At 39.3% G+C, this 14,646-nt stretch overlaps 1 protein-coding gene across 1 annotated transcript in view; it reads right to left on the reverse strand.

The window, feature by feature from the left end:
- The window catches only part of LOC124141185 (cadherin-23-like), a 92,665-nt gene that overhangs the window by 55,927 nt on the left and 22,092 nt on the right, over positions 1 to 14,646 (reverse strand). Inside the window, exons 13-26 of the mRNA XM_048392872.1 lie at positions 13,161 to 13,316; positions 12,454 to 12,618; positions 9,915 to 9,979; positions 9,308 to 9,542; positions 7,795 to 8,028; positions 7,447 to 7,536; positions 5,864 to 6,304; positions 4,931 to 5,072; positions 3,737 to 3,888; positions 3,243 to 3,398; positions 2,714 to 2,878; positions 2,176 to 2,240; positions 894 to 1,134; positions 7 to 252 (exon numbers count right to left, since the gene is read on the reverse strand). Of these exons, the coding sequence (XP_048248829.1) occupies positions 7 to 252; positions 894 to 1,134; positions 2,176 to 2,240; positions 2,714 to 2,878; positions 3,243 to 3,398; positions 3,737 to 3,888; positions 4,931 to 5,072; positions 5,864 to 6,304; positions 7,447 to 7,536; positions 7,795 to 8,028; positions 9,308 to 9,542; positions 9,915 to 9,979; positions 12,454 to 12,618; positions 13,161 to 13,316 (2,553 nt within the window). The remainder of the gene's footprint in view (positions 1 to 6; positions 253 to 893; positions 1,135 to 2,175; positions 2,241 to 2,713; positions 2,879 to 3,242; positions 3,399 to 3,736; positions 3,889 to 4,930; positions 5,073 to 5,863; positions 6,305 to 7,446; positions 7,537 to 7,794; positions 8,029 to 9,307; positions 9,543 to 9,914; positions 9,980 to 12,453; positions 12,619 to 13,160; positions 13,317 to 14,646) is intronic.

The following is a 14,646-nucleotide window of genomic DNA, read 5'->3' on the forward strand; positions in this document are numbered from 1 at the left end:
CTGTACCTGGATTGAGATATTGACAACCACGCTTGATGACAAAACTGGAGAGCCTAGATCAGACGCTGTAACGTTGAAGGTTAGAGTATCGCTGATACTAGCATCAAGGCTCTCATAGTCAAACACACCAACCACCGTCATCACACCTGACTCCGGGTCCACGCTAAAGTTGTTTTGAAGACCTACTGGCGACTTGGTTATGCTGTACCGGACTCGGCTGTTATTGGTATTCGGTTCGTCGTCGTCGGTAGCCTGGTGTACAACCACATCACAATTTCTATGGTATTCTATAATCATATGAATGCATGTTAAATCGGTTTGGTTTGTCGTTTATGCTTTACGCCACACTCAGCAATATTCCAGTTGATCTGGACCAGACATTGTAGTGATTGATCTAATGTGTAACATGAAATGATAACAAGCAATCAACCAATTCCCCAAGCCTGACCACGAGCTTTATTTCGTGGTCTAGCAGAGGTTACAGGTCTTGCATCGACAAGCGTAGGTTACTGAGGCCCAATGTTAACCCGGAATCCCTACGGGATTAATATATAATGTTTAAAATGTGTTCTTCGGGAATCAAACCTCTCTGAGGTTGTGGTAATATTTGCGGTTATATAAACGCCAATATGCCCTCTCTTCAAAGTGTATTAAAACATTTTCCATTAAATAATGCGATTATAGCCATCACTGGTTACATAACATAATTAATGAAAAGGAAAATCGGTACTGGGCTATTTTGCTTTGGCAAAATATTTTAACTTTTACCACAAAATATGAGAATTGTAAGTGAAAAGGATATTGTTATAAACGTAATAGACATCATTAGTCAAAACAAAAACAGACTTTTAGAGGCTCTAATGTTCCTGATCCTATTAATGGGATTAACCTACCTTCAAAATGATTGGCCTAGTAAAGGCATCTTTTCCGTCGATAAGGTTGCCATCGTAATAGTCTCTTCTGAAGCTGGGAGCTTCGTCGTTGGCGTCGGTGATGTTAATTGTGAGCAACGTTGTTTGTCGTCGCCCTCCACCGTCGGTAGCCTGAACCGTCAGATAGTACGTGTCAGTTATCTCTCTGTCCAGGCCCCTCCCCCTCGTGTGCACCTGGCCACTGAAGGTGTCTATCCTGAAGCTGAAAGGGGATAATTGGATCATACTTCCAAACTTCAAAAAGTACGCTATTTAGATTGGTTATTCACAGGTTCCAAATTACAATAACATTCTCTGACTGAACAAGCCGATTTAAAAACCGATTTACCGCGGAAGCTGATATTCGTAGGAAAGTACTTCTTTGTCTGTCAATATCGGCAATCTGTTAAAAACGATGACATTACCAAAAATGTAGTTCTGTTGTTTCTTAAAATATTAAAGTATGTGTTGCAATTCATTTTGGATAGAAACCGCCATGCAAATGGACTTAAGGGTATAGAGACACACGAAAGCTTGAAAACGTCATATGTGTTGCGTCACAATACAAAATCAAAGTAACAATGGAAAAGGCAGAATGTGTATTGAGGTCATGCGGAAGCTGTCATGATGTGGCGATAGTATCTTCTTTACACGAATGCCTTGTTTACGTCATGTTGACATTGTTTTTGTCTTGACACGGCTTTCAGTATAGACATCATTTCGTCTTCTGTATAACCTATTGTGTTAATACTAATACTAATACTAATTGTTTCGTATGATTACTAATATTCGTATGCGTTTCATACTGGCAGTGTCAGCACCATACCCTTGCTCGTGGGTTTTTACCGAAGTGGTAAACGTCTGAGGCCGGCATTACTACAGGCTTTACTCCCACATTAAGCTGACACGCCGTGATATAACAGGAATGCTGTTAAAAGCGGCGTTAAACCCAACTCACTCACTCATACTGGCAGACTTACAACACCTGTGTACGAAAATCATCATGACATTATCCCATCTGTCCGACATTATATTTAGTGTGTTTATCATCAGTAACTTTAACACAAACTCTACATTATTTCCAGAAATGATGAATTGATGAAATGAATTATCAAAAATAAAATATATTTTTAGTTATTAAACTTGTCCTCATGTTAACAAAATGGTCCGGACATGCTGTAAGTTCTGAAACACAATGTGTCGTGGTTCTGTCTTAAACAAAAAATCTCTTAACATTAAACAGTCGATCCAAAAAAAAACTCACTATGTTTGGTCTCCCTGTAGGGTGTAGGTCACATTGCCCCCTGATCCCGTGTCTACATCGGTAGCCTGCAAGGGTAAAACGTGTCAAAGACATTCAACTTCGGGGATATTATTCAACTATATGCGGCTGTTCAGATATCAAACATGTTTGATAGGAAGGAATGTGATTAGGTTTATGTGGTATTTCAAACTGATTTCCTTGTGGATGCATCATTCAACTTGTTACCTATCTATCGGTGTATTAGAGACTTAAGATATAGTGGAATTATCATTCAAACTATTGCCTATCTATTACTTTATTACCTTATAGTGGCTGCATCAAATTCAAATTGTTATCCACATGTATCCATCACTATCATTGTATTACAGGCTCACGTAAATGTGGATGCATCATTTAACATAATACCTACCTATATATTACTGTATCACTCATCCAGTCATCGATCAGTTACCTCTATTAATGCCTCATACTGAAGGTGATGCATAGTTATCATATACTGACAATGGTAGCGAGAATGGGTATTGTTCGGTTCACTCACGTTCACGGTGTATACGAGTGTGTTGTCCGTAACGTTCTCCCTGACGTCAGCTGAGTAGGGAACTTTTTGGAACTCCGGGTCGTTGTCGTTGGCGTCGAGTATAGACAACGTAACAGTACAGCTGCTATTAAGGTGGTTACCCCCACGTGGCTCACTGGCAACTACCTGCATGGATGATCACAAGGTGGTCATTAGGGGACGATCATTCAATGTTCCTTCAGGGTGGGTGTGGGTGTGGGTGTGGGTGTGGGTGTGGGTGTGGGTGTGGATGTTTTTTACACAGAATACTTTGTCAGTCAGCGCTTCAAGGATACCTTTTCTCTGCTAGGAGTCACATCTTCCAGAATTCCTAGAAACAGATAATGTTTTCTCGGAACATCTCCAGCTCCACTACCACACACAAGTGTGTGTGTGTGTGTGCGCATATGTGTGTGTGTGCATATGTGTGTATCTGTGTTCCATACGAAGAACTTCAAGTGGCTTGCGTGCACCTGAGTATTTTTTATAAAACAGATTCTTATAAACTTACAGTCAGTGTTATTGACTGTCTCATTTCATAGTCCAGTATGGTCGAGTTGTCTACCCTGATTGACAGAGTCGCCGACGACTGCACCGTGTCCGGGGATATGGTGAAGTATCCAGCATATGTGCCAGACAAGGTCAAGGACAGGTAGCTGTTGTCCCTCTGCGGATAAGATAAGGCCTTTTAGCTTACATGGTATACTGACCCGCCATTTAAGGTGGGTATATTTGTGAAGAGAAATAATTTACTAGTAACTAAAAGAAATAACATATCTATGTATTTCGTTTTTGTTTCTCTATTTTACCGTAATTTAAATATAATCATTCAATCATTTTCAAGTGCATAACGCACCCAACGATTTCGTTGTTTTTTTTATATTCAAATATCCATCAACCATATAATAAAAGACTTTCAATATCAACCAGTATTTAAACATTGAATAATGATCGCTCCGCTTTGAAGTAACAACAATGGTAACGGACATTATAATATAATCCTACCAGGTCGATGTCAGAAACGTTCATAGAATCTGGTGTACTGAAGGTGATGGGTGTTCCCCGGTCCATGTTTTCTGTTATAGACGCACTGTAGGCGTTTTGATTAAACTTTGGGTCGTTGTCGTCGACGTCAAGTATATTGATGACGAGAGTTCCTAATAAGAAGTATATGACAGAAATATAAGACAAAGAGATCGTTACATATAAGAACCAGTTCAACAATTTGGTGCACAATGTAATATTGGTAAGTAATTCTTAACAAACAAAACAACATTGTCTCCATATGTATTTTCATTCGTATGAGTATTGTCAAGTTAACTTGGATTACAAGAACTCTATGACATACTCCTCTTCGCCCTTACAATACTAACTATGGAATCCTAGAAGGGACATTATCGCGCTGTCGCATTTGTCGCCATTACAAAAACAAGCACAACGTGTCAAAATTTACCAAAACGCGACAATGCAACCATTCAACATTTTGGCCATTTGTCGGATTGTCGCGTTTTGAATAATCAATTTTATTTTACCAAAGGGTGGCAATGAGACAACGCGACAATTTCAAGGTCAAAATAAGTCCCATTGTCGCCCCAAAAATATGTAAAAATGCGTTGAAATGCGCGACAATGCTACAAATGGCCAATATGTCGCTTTGTCGCATTTTGGTTAAAATTTGACCTGTTTTACTTTTTTTTGTAACGGCGAAAATGGGACAATGCGACAATGTCCCTTGTAGGATTTCATAACGAACAGACTGGGATCACACACAATTGAAATACAGCAAACCGTCTATAGTTCAATCTTAACTATTCTTAAAACTGCATACTTCCGTTTGACAAATCATGAACTGAAATAATTGCTTTATTTAGACGTACTTGACAATGATGATCATGGAGGTAGGCTTTCCCGAGGCCAGGACTGCAATGTTTCAATAGTGCAGAGATTGCACATTTATTGTTCAAACAGAAATTCCCTTAACGTCTACCTTATTCATAATGTTAGTTTGTATATGGTACAAACATGTTACCCAATCCAACGATGCACGTGTCAGTGGCGTGTTTAGCATATTAACATATTGGTTAAACCAATATGTTATGGTATACTAGTATGTAGAGGGTAATTCTATGATCACGTACATGTAGATTAATCAAAGCATCAAAGATCACTTCAAGATTCATGAAAGAGAGTTTAGCTAACCTGTATCGATTTGAGGTTGAAATCCAGCACTTGCATTTGTGTCATTCACTTGTAAACTAAGAGTGACCTGTTGAGCAGTTTCTCGATCAATGTTGCGAGAAGCACGGATTTCACCTGTTGACTTGTTAACGCTGAACCAGTCCTATAAAACAAAAGTGAAAATGTCATTGTGGCAATATAAGTGGTGTGTGTTTATTTTGTTCAAAATGTTAGGCCAGGCAACCGGACATTTGGCACATGCGATCAGTTTTTTTGTTCTGCAAATAGTTAAAAAATGTTAATAACTGCAATCAAATACATTCTGGATCAACTATTGTATTTCTTTACCAAATATGACACGTGTCAAATCACTAATAATCTTCAACATGCGAGTATTTAAGTTTACAAGCGTCGACTGTCTTTGTGCGTGAATGATAGTTTACATAATTGTTTTAACCCCACACAGACAACCCGATGTGTCTGCCAGAGAGATGCATGGTATTGGAAGATTCCGGGACTAGTCACCTGCGCCACCCTCATCCCCACCCCTTACCTCAATTAATCGTTGTGATAGCCCCGCAATGATGCGCAGAAATCGTGAGCTCGAATCCTTGACTTGCCCTTATTAATATCCATAGACTATGGTGAACGTCCACGACCAGAATCACTTGATCTTTCCTCTCTTGTGAGGCTTACCTATCGTGTCCTCGAAAATATTGTCAAAACCGGTGTAAAACCCGACTCCCCCACTCAAATAAAGCTGACACTCCGTGCAATATTAAAATACCACCCAAAGCTAGTAAACCCGCGTCTCTCACAAAAATTAAGCTGGCACACCGTGATGTAACAGATGTACTGAAATCGGCACTGAACCCGTCTCACTCACTCACTCAAATTAAGCAGAGACGCCGTGATATAAACTGAAATACTGTTCGGGCGCCATGATATGTTTACCTGTACTTGTGATGAAACGTCTTGCTGTTCCTCATTGATACCGGTGACTAGGGTAACGGTGTACTCAAGTCGTCTGTCGGGGTCGGCATCAGTAGCGCTGAAGTCTTCTACATGTTCATCCGTGGTGATGTTCTCATAAACACTGACAGTTTTATCACTGACATTAAATTTAGGCGTTTCATCATTGACATTAATGATGCTGATATTAACAGCTGCAGTTGAATTACGTTCAGGGGAGCCTCTGTCTTGAACCATTACGACCATGTTGTAAGCTGCCTTCGATTCATAGTCCAGGATGCCACTTGTAGATATTTGTCCACTGTTTGGGTTAATACGAAACCTACCATCATCTCCACTAACAATGGTGTAATAAATGACGTCATTCGGATCCGTTCCGTCATCATCCGTTGCAGATACTGTGATTACCGAGCTTCCTTTAAACATAGCACGTCATGGCGGATGAGGAATGCATGGTTGTTACACAGCATCATTTGCTTGACTCTAGATATACACAGATTCACCGTTATAAACATACTACTTGGTATAATGAAAAACACAGTAAAAAGCAAAAGCGAAGAGAGACAAAAACTCAACTAAGCAAACACAAACAACACAGAAACAGGTACATATATTTTGAAAACAAAACAATAACATAAACCAAGTATCGGTCAGCACACAACCTGATCCTCGTTTATCCAGCGTATTATTATTATGATAAGTATCCTAGACCTGTTTGCCACCGTAGTTTCGTGTCGTGGTTATAAACTATTATCATAATAACTTCGGAAACAATGTCTCTTGCTCATGAGCCTGAAATCAACAACCAATCAATTATATGAGTTTATTAGAATTTAACGTGAAAAATTGTGGCCGCTATATATTTAAAATATGGGAGTTTTTCTTAAACAAGGCAGGCTCATAGTTTGTATTCAGTGAACTATTAATTTGTTGACAATGAGTAACAACCCACGTTGATTGTTGATATGTTGTGTTTAGTGTCTAGAGTTGAGTTATCAAAATAGAAAATTTCTTCTGATGATATAAGTTCAACATTGTTATATTTAAATTGGTGGCCAGTGCACCAATAGGCGTTATCTACTCTTGCACTAATTGCTGTGCTGACCACTATGGTAGACAATAATCGAGAGGCAGAATTCGAATTTGAAATTTGAAGCTTTGTCCATGTTGGTTTGAATAACCATTAGTTTGTGTGTGTGTGTGTGTGTGTGTGTGTGTGTGTGTGTGTGTGTGTGTGTGTGTGTGTGTGTGTGCGTGTGTGTGTTTTGTGTGTGTCCAACAAGATGTTTCGTTATAATCAGCATCGTGTCAATAGATGTGGACGCGAAAATATGGTGGCGAATGGGTATCTATCACAACAAGCTGGAGATATAATACACTGGGTAATCGAGAATGGCATCAAACATACTAAGAGTTAATACTTAATTGGAATGTATATTATTCACTTTAATAATTTATGTTACTTGATTGTTTGTAGATAACACAATGTTTCAATGTAAAGCAACAACAATCAGACTGAATATACGCACGGCCCGAGCAGATCAACTTCTCAACATTCAGAGGGTAAAGACTTGTACATTACCTAAGCTGGTTCCTTCCTTAATTCCGTGGCTGTAGGGGTGTGCTTTGAATGTTGGAGTATTATCATTTTCGTCCTGTAATTCACCATTATTACATAATTACTATTACACTGCAAATTATACCACCTTTAGAGGCATGGTGAGTGGCGTAGAGGTATCTAAATTGCACGTACATGTTCACACCGTTCGTGTAATGTTATTTTCTTGTACACAATCGTGGGGATATATTAGCTGGACATGTTTAACTTTGTTTATAAAATTGATTATATTTACGTGAAATACACTAATTCCCGACACATATTATATTCAAAGTCTCTTCACTGCTCTTCATACCTGCACAGTAAGGGTCACATTAACATCTGAGTAGAGTGGTGGTATCCCTGAGTCCGTGGCTCTCACCGACACAGCAACCTGGCTACTGGTGAGGTTCTCGTAGTCCAGAACAGTGTGCACCGAGAGGTCACCTGTGACGCCGTCCACAGTGAAGTGGGAGTCCAGACCACGAGGGTAGGTGCCGTTGATGCTGTACCTCACTAGACCATTGACCCCTACATCAGCGTCTGTGGCCTGTGGGGTGACAACGTTGCTATATTTCCAGTGGTATCAACACTTATTCCATATTACTACATCTCCATGTATCTGATTTCTATTGTTGTTAATAGCATAACAGAATGGCGTCATACTACGTATGCACTGGATACACGAGGACGTTAATGAGTGGGGTTAACACAGGTTTCGTCTGTACTTCAGTTGTGTAGCATGTCAACTTATTGTGCGAAGAGGGGTTAACGCCGTTTTGAACAGTATTTCAGTTTTATGGCCTGACAGCTTGTGGGAAGAAACACCAAAGTGATGCAGATCTTAGACGTTTAGCACTTAAGGTTTGGTGAAACCCATCAGCACGACAATGGTGCTGACAGACCAAGGATCATAATCAGGGAGACTCTGGGATTCGAACAGATGATCCTGGGATCCTGGCACGCTTCAGAGACGCTAAGCGAAATGCGGCGCCTCTGGATATATTGTATATTATCAAACTTCTCGACCCTTTTTATCATTCTGGCAATAAAAATATGATATCAAAATCAAAATGCAGAGAAATGGAATGCAAGACACAATGATGAGTTCCATTGCTTTCTTCCTATATAAGAACTGCTGTCTTTCTGCATTCTGGCTTAAATCAATACAATTAAATTTGGGCAAGATTTGTTTATTTTCGATTCTTAAACAAATTCTCAACGTACATACATTGACGCTATTAATTTATTTTAAACCCCCTATGGGTCCATTCATGTCAGTAGTTATTATAGCTTATTTGGCATATTATGAGTACATGTTATCCCATTATGTTTGAAAGTCGCTCACGATGCCGTTGTTAAACAGACTTGAATCTTAACTAAAGTGTCAAATCTGTAGATCTTTTGGAAGTGTTTTGGTTACTTTGCCGTTTGTGATATATACAACTTGAATTTGCGTATGGTGACACCCATACAGTGAAGAGAAGAAGGATAATCACCTACAACTGTCGATGTCAACTGGTGATCAAAACAACATAATGCATGTATTTATGTTCATTATTATTCGGCTTAATATTATTTAAAAATATGTTTGCTATTTTACATTGAAGTTTTGTTTCGATGTAAAGTAAAAAAGTGGAACAACGATGCCATTAATTATGGGAACATGTTTGCAGCTTTGATGAGGAAAGACGCTGACAGACAACAGCCGACAAGGACGGACAAACAGGCTTCCAAACGAAACGCTTTGTCGAGGTGAGCTACATGTAAACCTTAAAATGCATGGCGGAGTAACCGACGATGCATAGAGCATTTCACATGCTACTTACCGAGACAGTAATGGGCCTACTAAAACTGTTGTCATTTTCTTTTAAATAACCGTCGTATTCTCTTCTGAATACCGGTGGATTGTCGTTGGCGTCCGTGATGTTGACAGTGAGCTGAGCGGTGTCCTTCAACAAACCGGGGTCTGTGGCCTCCACGGAGATATAGTACACAGACTTGGTCTCTCTGTCCAGCTTATTAGAGGCCACTGTCACCTCACCAGAGGAACTGATGGAGAACCTTGTATAGAGAAATACAGATATATTTTTGCACACACACACACACACACACACACACACACACACACACACACACACACACACACACACACACACACACACACACACACACACACACACACACACTTATTTAAACTAACATGGATACATGTTGGGTTCTTGACATAAATTGTGCTGATTATCATTTCGATGATATTACAGCTACTATAGTAGATAACGCCTAACGCCCAACAGTCTGCAGCATAATTAGTTTATCCAAACAAATCATTTTTATGTTTTTCGAAAAATCCCTGACCGTCCCCACCCCCTCAAAACATCAAATGCTCTGTCCCTTACGTATAAAAGAATGTCTTAAAGCGAACGTTTTGCTTACATTCCGTCGTCACCTCGTAACGCATAAGTGACAGTTCTGAAGGGTTCCAGATCGTCATCTACAGCCTGAAAAACAGTAACATTCACAGAAAACGCTTAGGTATGTGTCTACTATAGTTATATTAATGGTATAATTGTTGAAGGAATAGAGAATAATGTACGCCCTTTTGCTAACGATACATCAATATATCATAATAGATGATCCAGTTGCGGCAGCGACATTCATTAATAATAATTTGGTTAAAATTGGGCAAACAAATGGAAAGTAGGATTCATTCCCGATAAAACTGAAAGCATAACATTCACCCGTGACGCGGATCCCGGTAATAGGCACACACACACACACCGCAGTGACCTTGCGTAATAGGATAGCTTCCGGTTACCTCGTTTTAACGCACATTACCGTTAACAAGTACCGATTGCCCTGAGTCCTGAGTAGACTGAGGTAACAGACCTACCACGTCAATAATGACCTTGGAAGAAGCCCTGAAAACAATAGGCACTTAATCAAAGGGGCCGGGGGAATTCCCTGAATAGGTTTTCCTGGTATTGTCTTGACAAACATGACAAAGCTTACATACATCTTCTACATCACTGTACATCCCAGGGCGGAAATGATCAGAACTGGCCCGCTCATAGGTCTCATGCAGATCAGTCCTACGACGATGACCAGCAAACAAGCTCTCATGAGCCAAACTGAGAATACCATCTCTAAATGCCCATGGAACCACGACCTGCGTTCTAGAGCTCTCGTCTATCTCGGACTCGGGATGCCTTCTCATTAGAACACCTCGATAACCATAAACTTTCGCAGAATTCTGATCACCTGACGACACCTTAGACCACATATATCACCTTGGCTACCTCTACGGACCACGATTGTTTTGATTGAAATTGGGAAAACCCGCACTGTTGCGAGAAGAGCCTGATCCCTGTGAACAAGAACAATAATTATCTGACACCTCTGTCAACTTCACAACTTTCTGATCTGACAAGTGAAGTTTCAAAACAGGCGGCACACTATCCTTGACCTCATCTAACACAATTAGATCTCTTTGTTCAGAAAACATATTAATAGACTCTGAATTAGTCCCCTTATCAAGCAAATTGCCCTTTTTTTGCAATAAACTCAGCGAGACTGCAAATGTGGGCATCCTTTTCAAGATGCTTTACAATTTTTATCTACATGCAGACATTTATGCAAAAAAAATTATATTCATGGATATAACTTGAAACCAATTTAGTTACGTTATTAAGGAAAATCTTAAATCAGTCCATGATATTAATGTCAAAAGTAAAAGTTTCGAATAGTAGGCGTAAGTTGTAATAATCTGAATACCTTATGGATAAAATAATAAAACAGAGACACTGCATTCCTTTAAGCCTTTATACCAGTAGCTCAAACTTACAGTTACAGACTAATTTTATGTATATATTCAACATGAACATGCTTATATAAAAGTACGGTAATCTATTTTATTGTTTTGCTTGTTTACAAATCCAAATTTCATTTATGAAATAAAACTATGGGGAAGGCCACCAGTGAAGGGTCCACCTGGTCAGCCTCCGTTTGGGAAATGTATCATCAATTAAACGATCATTTTCTTTGTGTCACATCAGTGAAACCCACTTAATTGACAAGGCACTACATCATCAGTTTTACAGCTATTCGGTTCATTTCCTTTGTTATTTTTTGGGATGACATTGTAGATTATGAATCCACGTATAACTCAATACCGACCATGTGGACCCTTACTGGTAGCTTTCACACTAACAACTTCTGTTTTACATTTATTTCAAGTTGTACTCTATATCAAAATAAGGGGCAGAGGTGGCGCAGGGGTCAACGGCGCCTCATCTCACTGTGCCGTTGTGATCCCTTTCTCGTTCAAGGATCAGCTAATCGTGGGTTCAAATCAAAGTCAGCAAACATGCCGTGGTCGTGGGTTTTAAAAGGTGGTACGTTTTTGTCTGTGCGTTTGTTATGTCACACATCACTTGTGAATATTACAGCTGAGTGATGGTGGCATTTAACTAACAGAGCATTGACCAGTGAGTAAGGAAAAGAATTTATGGATGAACAACTTCTTTATTACAATTAAGAGCGACGTTTTGGTGTAGGTTCTAACACCGTTATCAAGCAAGTGATGAACCTAAACCGAAACGTCGCTCTTAACTGCAATAAAGAAGTTGTTCATCCATAAATTCTTATCCTTACTTAGTACTCCCAACTTCTAAATGCCTATCAAAGAAGTTATTGACCAGTGATTGATATTTTAGGCAACTTATCCCTTGGGCAGCCTTCCTTGAATCAATGTGGACGACGGTTTCAGTGTTACAAATACAGTGACGGTGATGACAGATATGGAGCCGCTACTACCCTCCTGAATAAAGGCGGCGTAGGCAGTGTGGGTGAAGTTACATGTTACATTCTTCCACATACCATGACGTCGATGACAGATGTGGACATTACCATTTTCTCCTGGACAGCTGCGGTGTCGCAGTCTGGGTGAAGTTACAGGTTACATTGTTACACATACCGTGACGGTGATGACAGATGTAGAGGCGTTACTATCCTCCTGGACTGATGCGCTATATTCTGAGTTGGTAAAGTTGGGACTGTTGTCATTCTGATTTGTAATATTAAGTTGAATGGTGGTAGATGCACTTTTTCTCTCTGGTGTGGACGTCTCGTTGGCCCAAACCTGGTCATTGACAGAGAAAAATACCAAAGTGCAACTGCCTGCGCACAGAATAACGATACTATAGTGTTTTGATGACATTGTATTTCAACGTCACCGCATGATGCATGAATGTAGATTCAGTGCAATACAGATAATTCATCCGGTCGAATGACTTTATTCTTAAGACAGGGACATATATTTTATTGTTACTTATATATTGTATTGTTTACTGATTGCACGAAGCACGTTAACGATGTCTCACTGATGAGCAATGATGCCACAGGTATGTTTGATTATGATCGATTACAACTGGAACCACGTATAAAACCGTTAAGGAAATAAATTCATTACCTAAATGTAGCTCTAACAATACGATCCCTAACTACCATGAAAAGGTAGATGATTTATAGACCTTCATGTATCTTTGTTCTATTTTATTTTAAATGTCCTTGTCCATGTGGCGAAATGAACGCAAATGTAGTTTCTAAAATTAACATATGATCACTAATAAATGCACCAAGGTGCTTGAAATATCATAAGCAGATATGTGTTCGTTGCGTTACCGTCAGTGAAATACTCTGTCTCTGTTCATAATCGAGGATGGTGTTATCCTTCACTCTGATCAGCAGAGTTGCCGATCCTTGGACAGTGGACGGGACAATCTCAAAGTATGTCGATGAATAAGAATCCAATGTCAGTGACAGCTTGGCGTTGTCAGCCTGCACAATAAGAAAGATGTTTGGAATAATTAACATACAATATTGTCCACATATTTACAGTAAACCAGTGTGATATTTCACTACATTTCGATTGGAAGCTGCTGTATTCCCCAATTATATTTATGCATTAAGACAAGCATTGTTTAAGCTGACGTGTTACAAAACATCCAGACTGTACCAATTATGGCATAATCATAACTGTAAATACACATTAAACGAAATAAATATCGTGGAAAAACATGTTTTCTACAGAAAAACTGATACAATAGGCACAAGTTAGTCAATTCTCTTCTGGCAAAATAGAAAACATATAAACTTTATATATTCTCTATACATAACGATCTAATTATTACACAATTACACTTTAGAAGTGAAAACTCAAAAACTTATTACTTGTATAAGTGAGTGAGTGAGTGAGTGAGTGAGTTGGGTTTAACGCCGCTTTTAACAGTATTCCAGTTTTATCACGGCGTGTCAGCTCAATGTCGAAGGAAAGCCCGACGTGATGCAGGTCTCAGACGTTTACCACTTTGGTGAAACCCACGAGCACTGGTATGGTGCTGACAAACCTAGAAACATAATCAGGGCGAACCGGGATTCGAACCCACAATCATAGGTTTCTGGCATGCCCAAGGGACGCAACTCTGCACAGCGAATCGCGTCGCCTTAGACGACTGGGCCACCCGTGCCCCTACTTAATGTAGTCAATACAACTCTACACAATTAGTTTACTGATGATATAATATATGCAAAAGATTTCGTACACACGAATGAACACATAAAAAAATAAATAAGTGAACGAAAATACAATCAATTATATATGTGTTTATCCAAACAAATTGTAAACTTCTGTTGGATTTCGTTGAAATGAAGATAGAATCATATTCCCCCAGTATCGCTGCAGGAGATAAACAGTGAAAAGGAAACACATGTTTCTCATTCAATACATTTCTTTTGCAAGGTAATCAGCTCTACTGATAGGTTCTGATACGTATTAGCTCTATACATGTCAATTTGTCAGGACTTTAACGTTCCATAGAATATGCCGCGGTGCACTGGCGACTTTACATACATTAGATTGGTATGTATAGAGGATATATAAAAAAGTTGTTATTCCAACAAGTTTATGTGTTTTCTATTTTGCCAAAGGAGAATTGACCAAGTTTTGCCTAACGTAAGCCTATGTAAAGTATGGGAGTTACGATCATCTTAGCACTAAGATCGCTTTGTGCATGTGGACCACGGTTTTACTTACTGAGACAAAACCATAAAAACCACCTGATCATAAGTCTGATGCTTAAAACTTTGTTTACATAACGTTATAGTAGTG

This window comes from Haliotis rufescens, unplaced genomic scaffold (assembly GCF_023055435.1).
Source record: "Haliotis rufescens isolate VD_foot unplaced genomic scaffold, xgHalRufe1.0.p SCAF_11, whole genome shotgun sequence".
Lineage (NCBI taxonomy): Eukaryota > Metazoa > Mollusca > Gastropoda > Lepetellida > Haliotidae > Haliotis > Haliotis rufescens.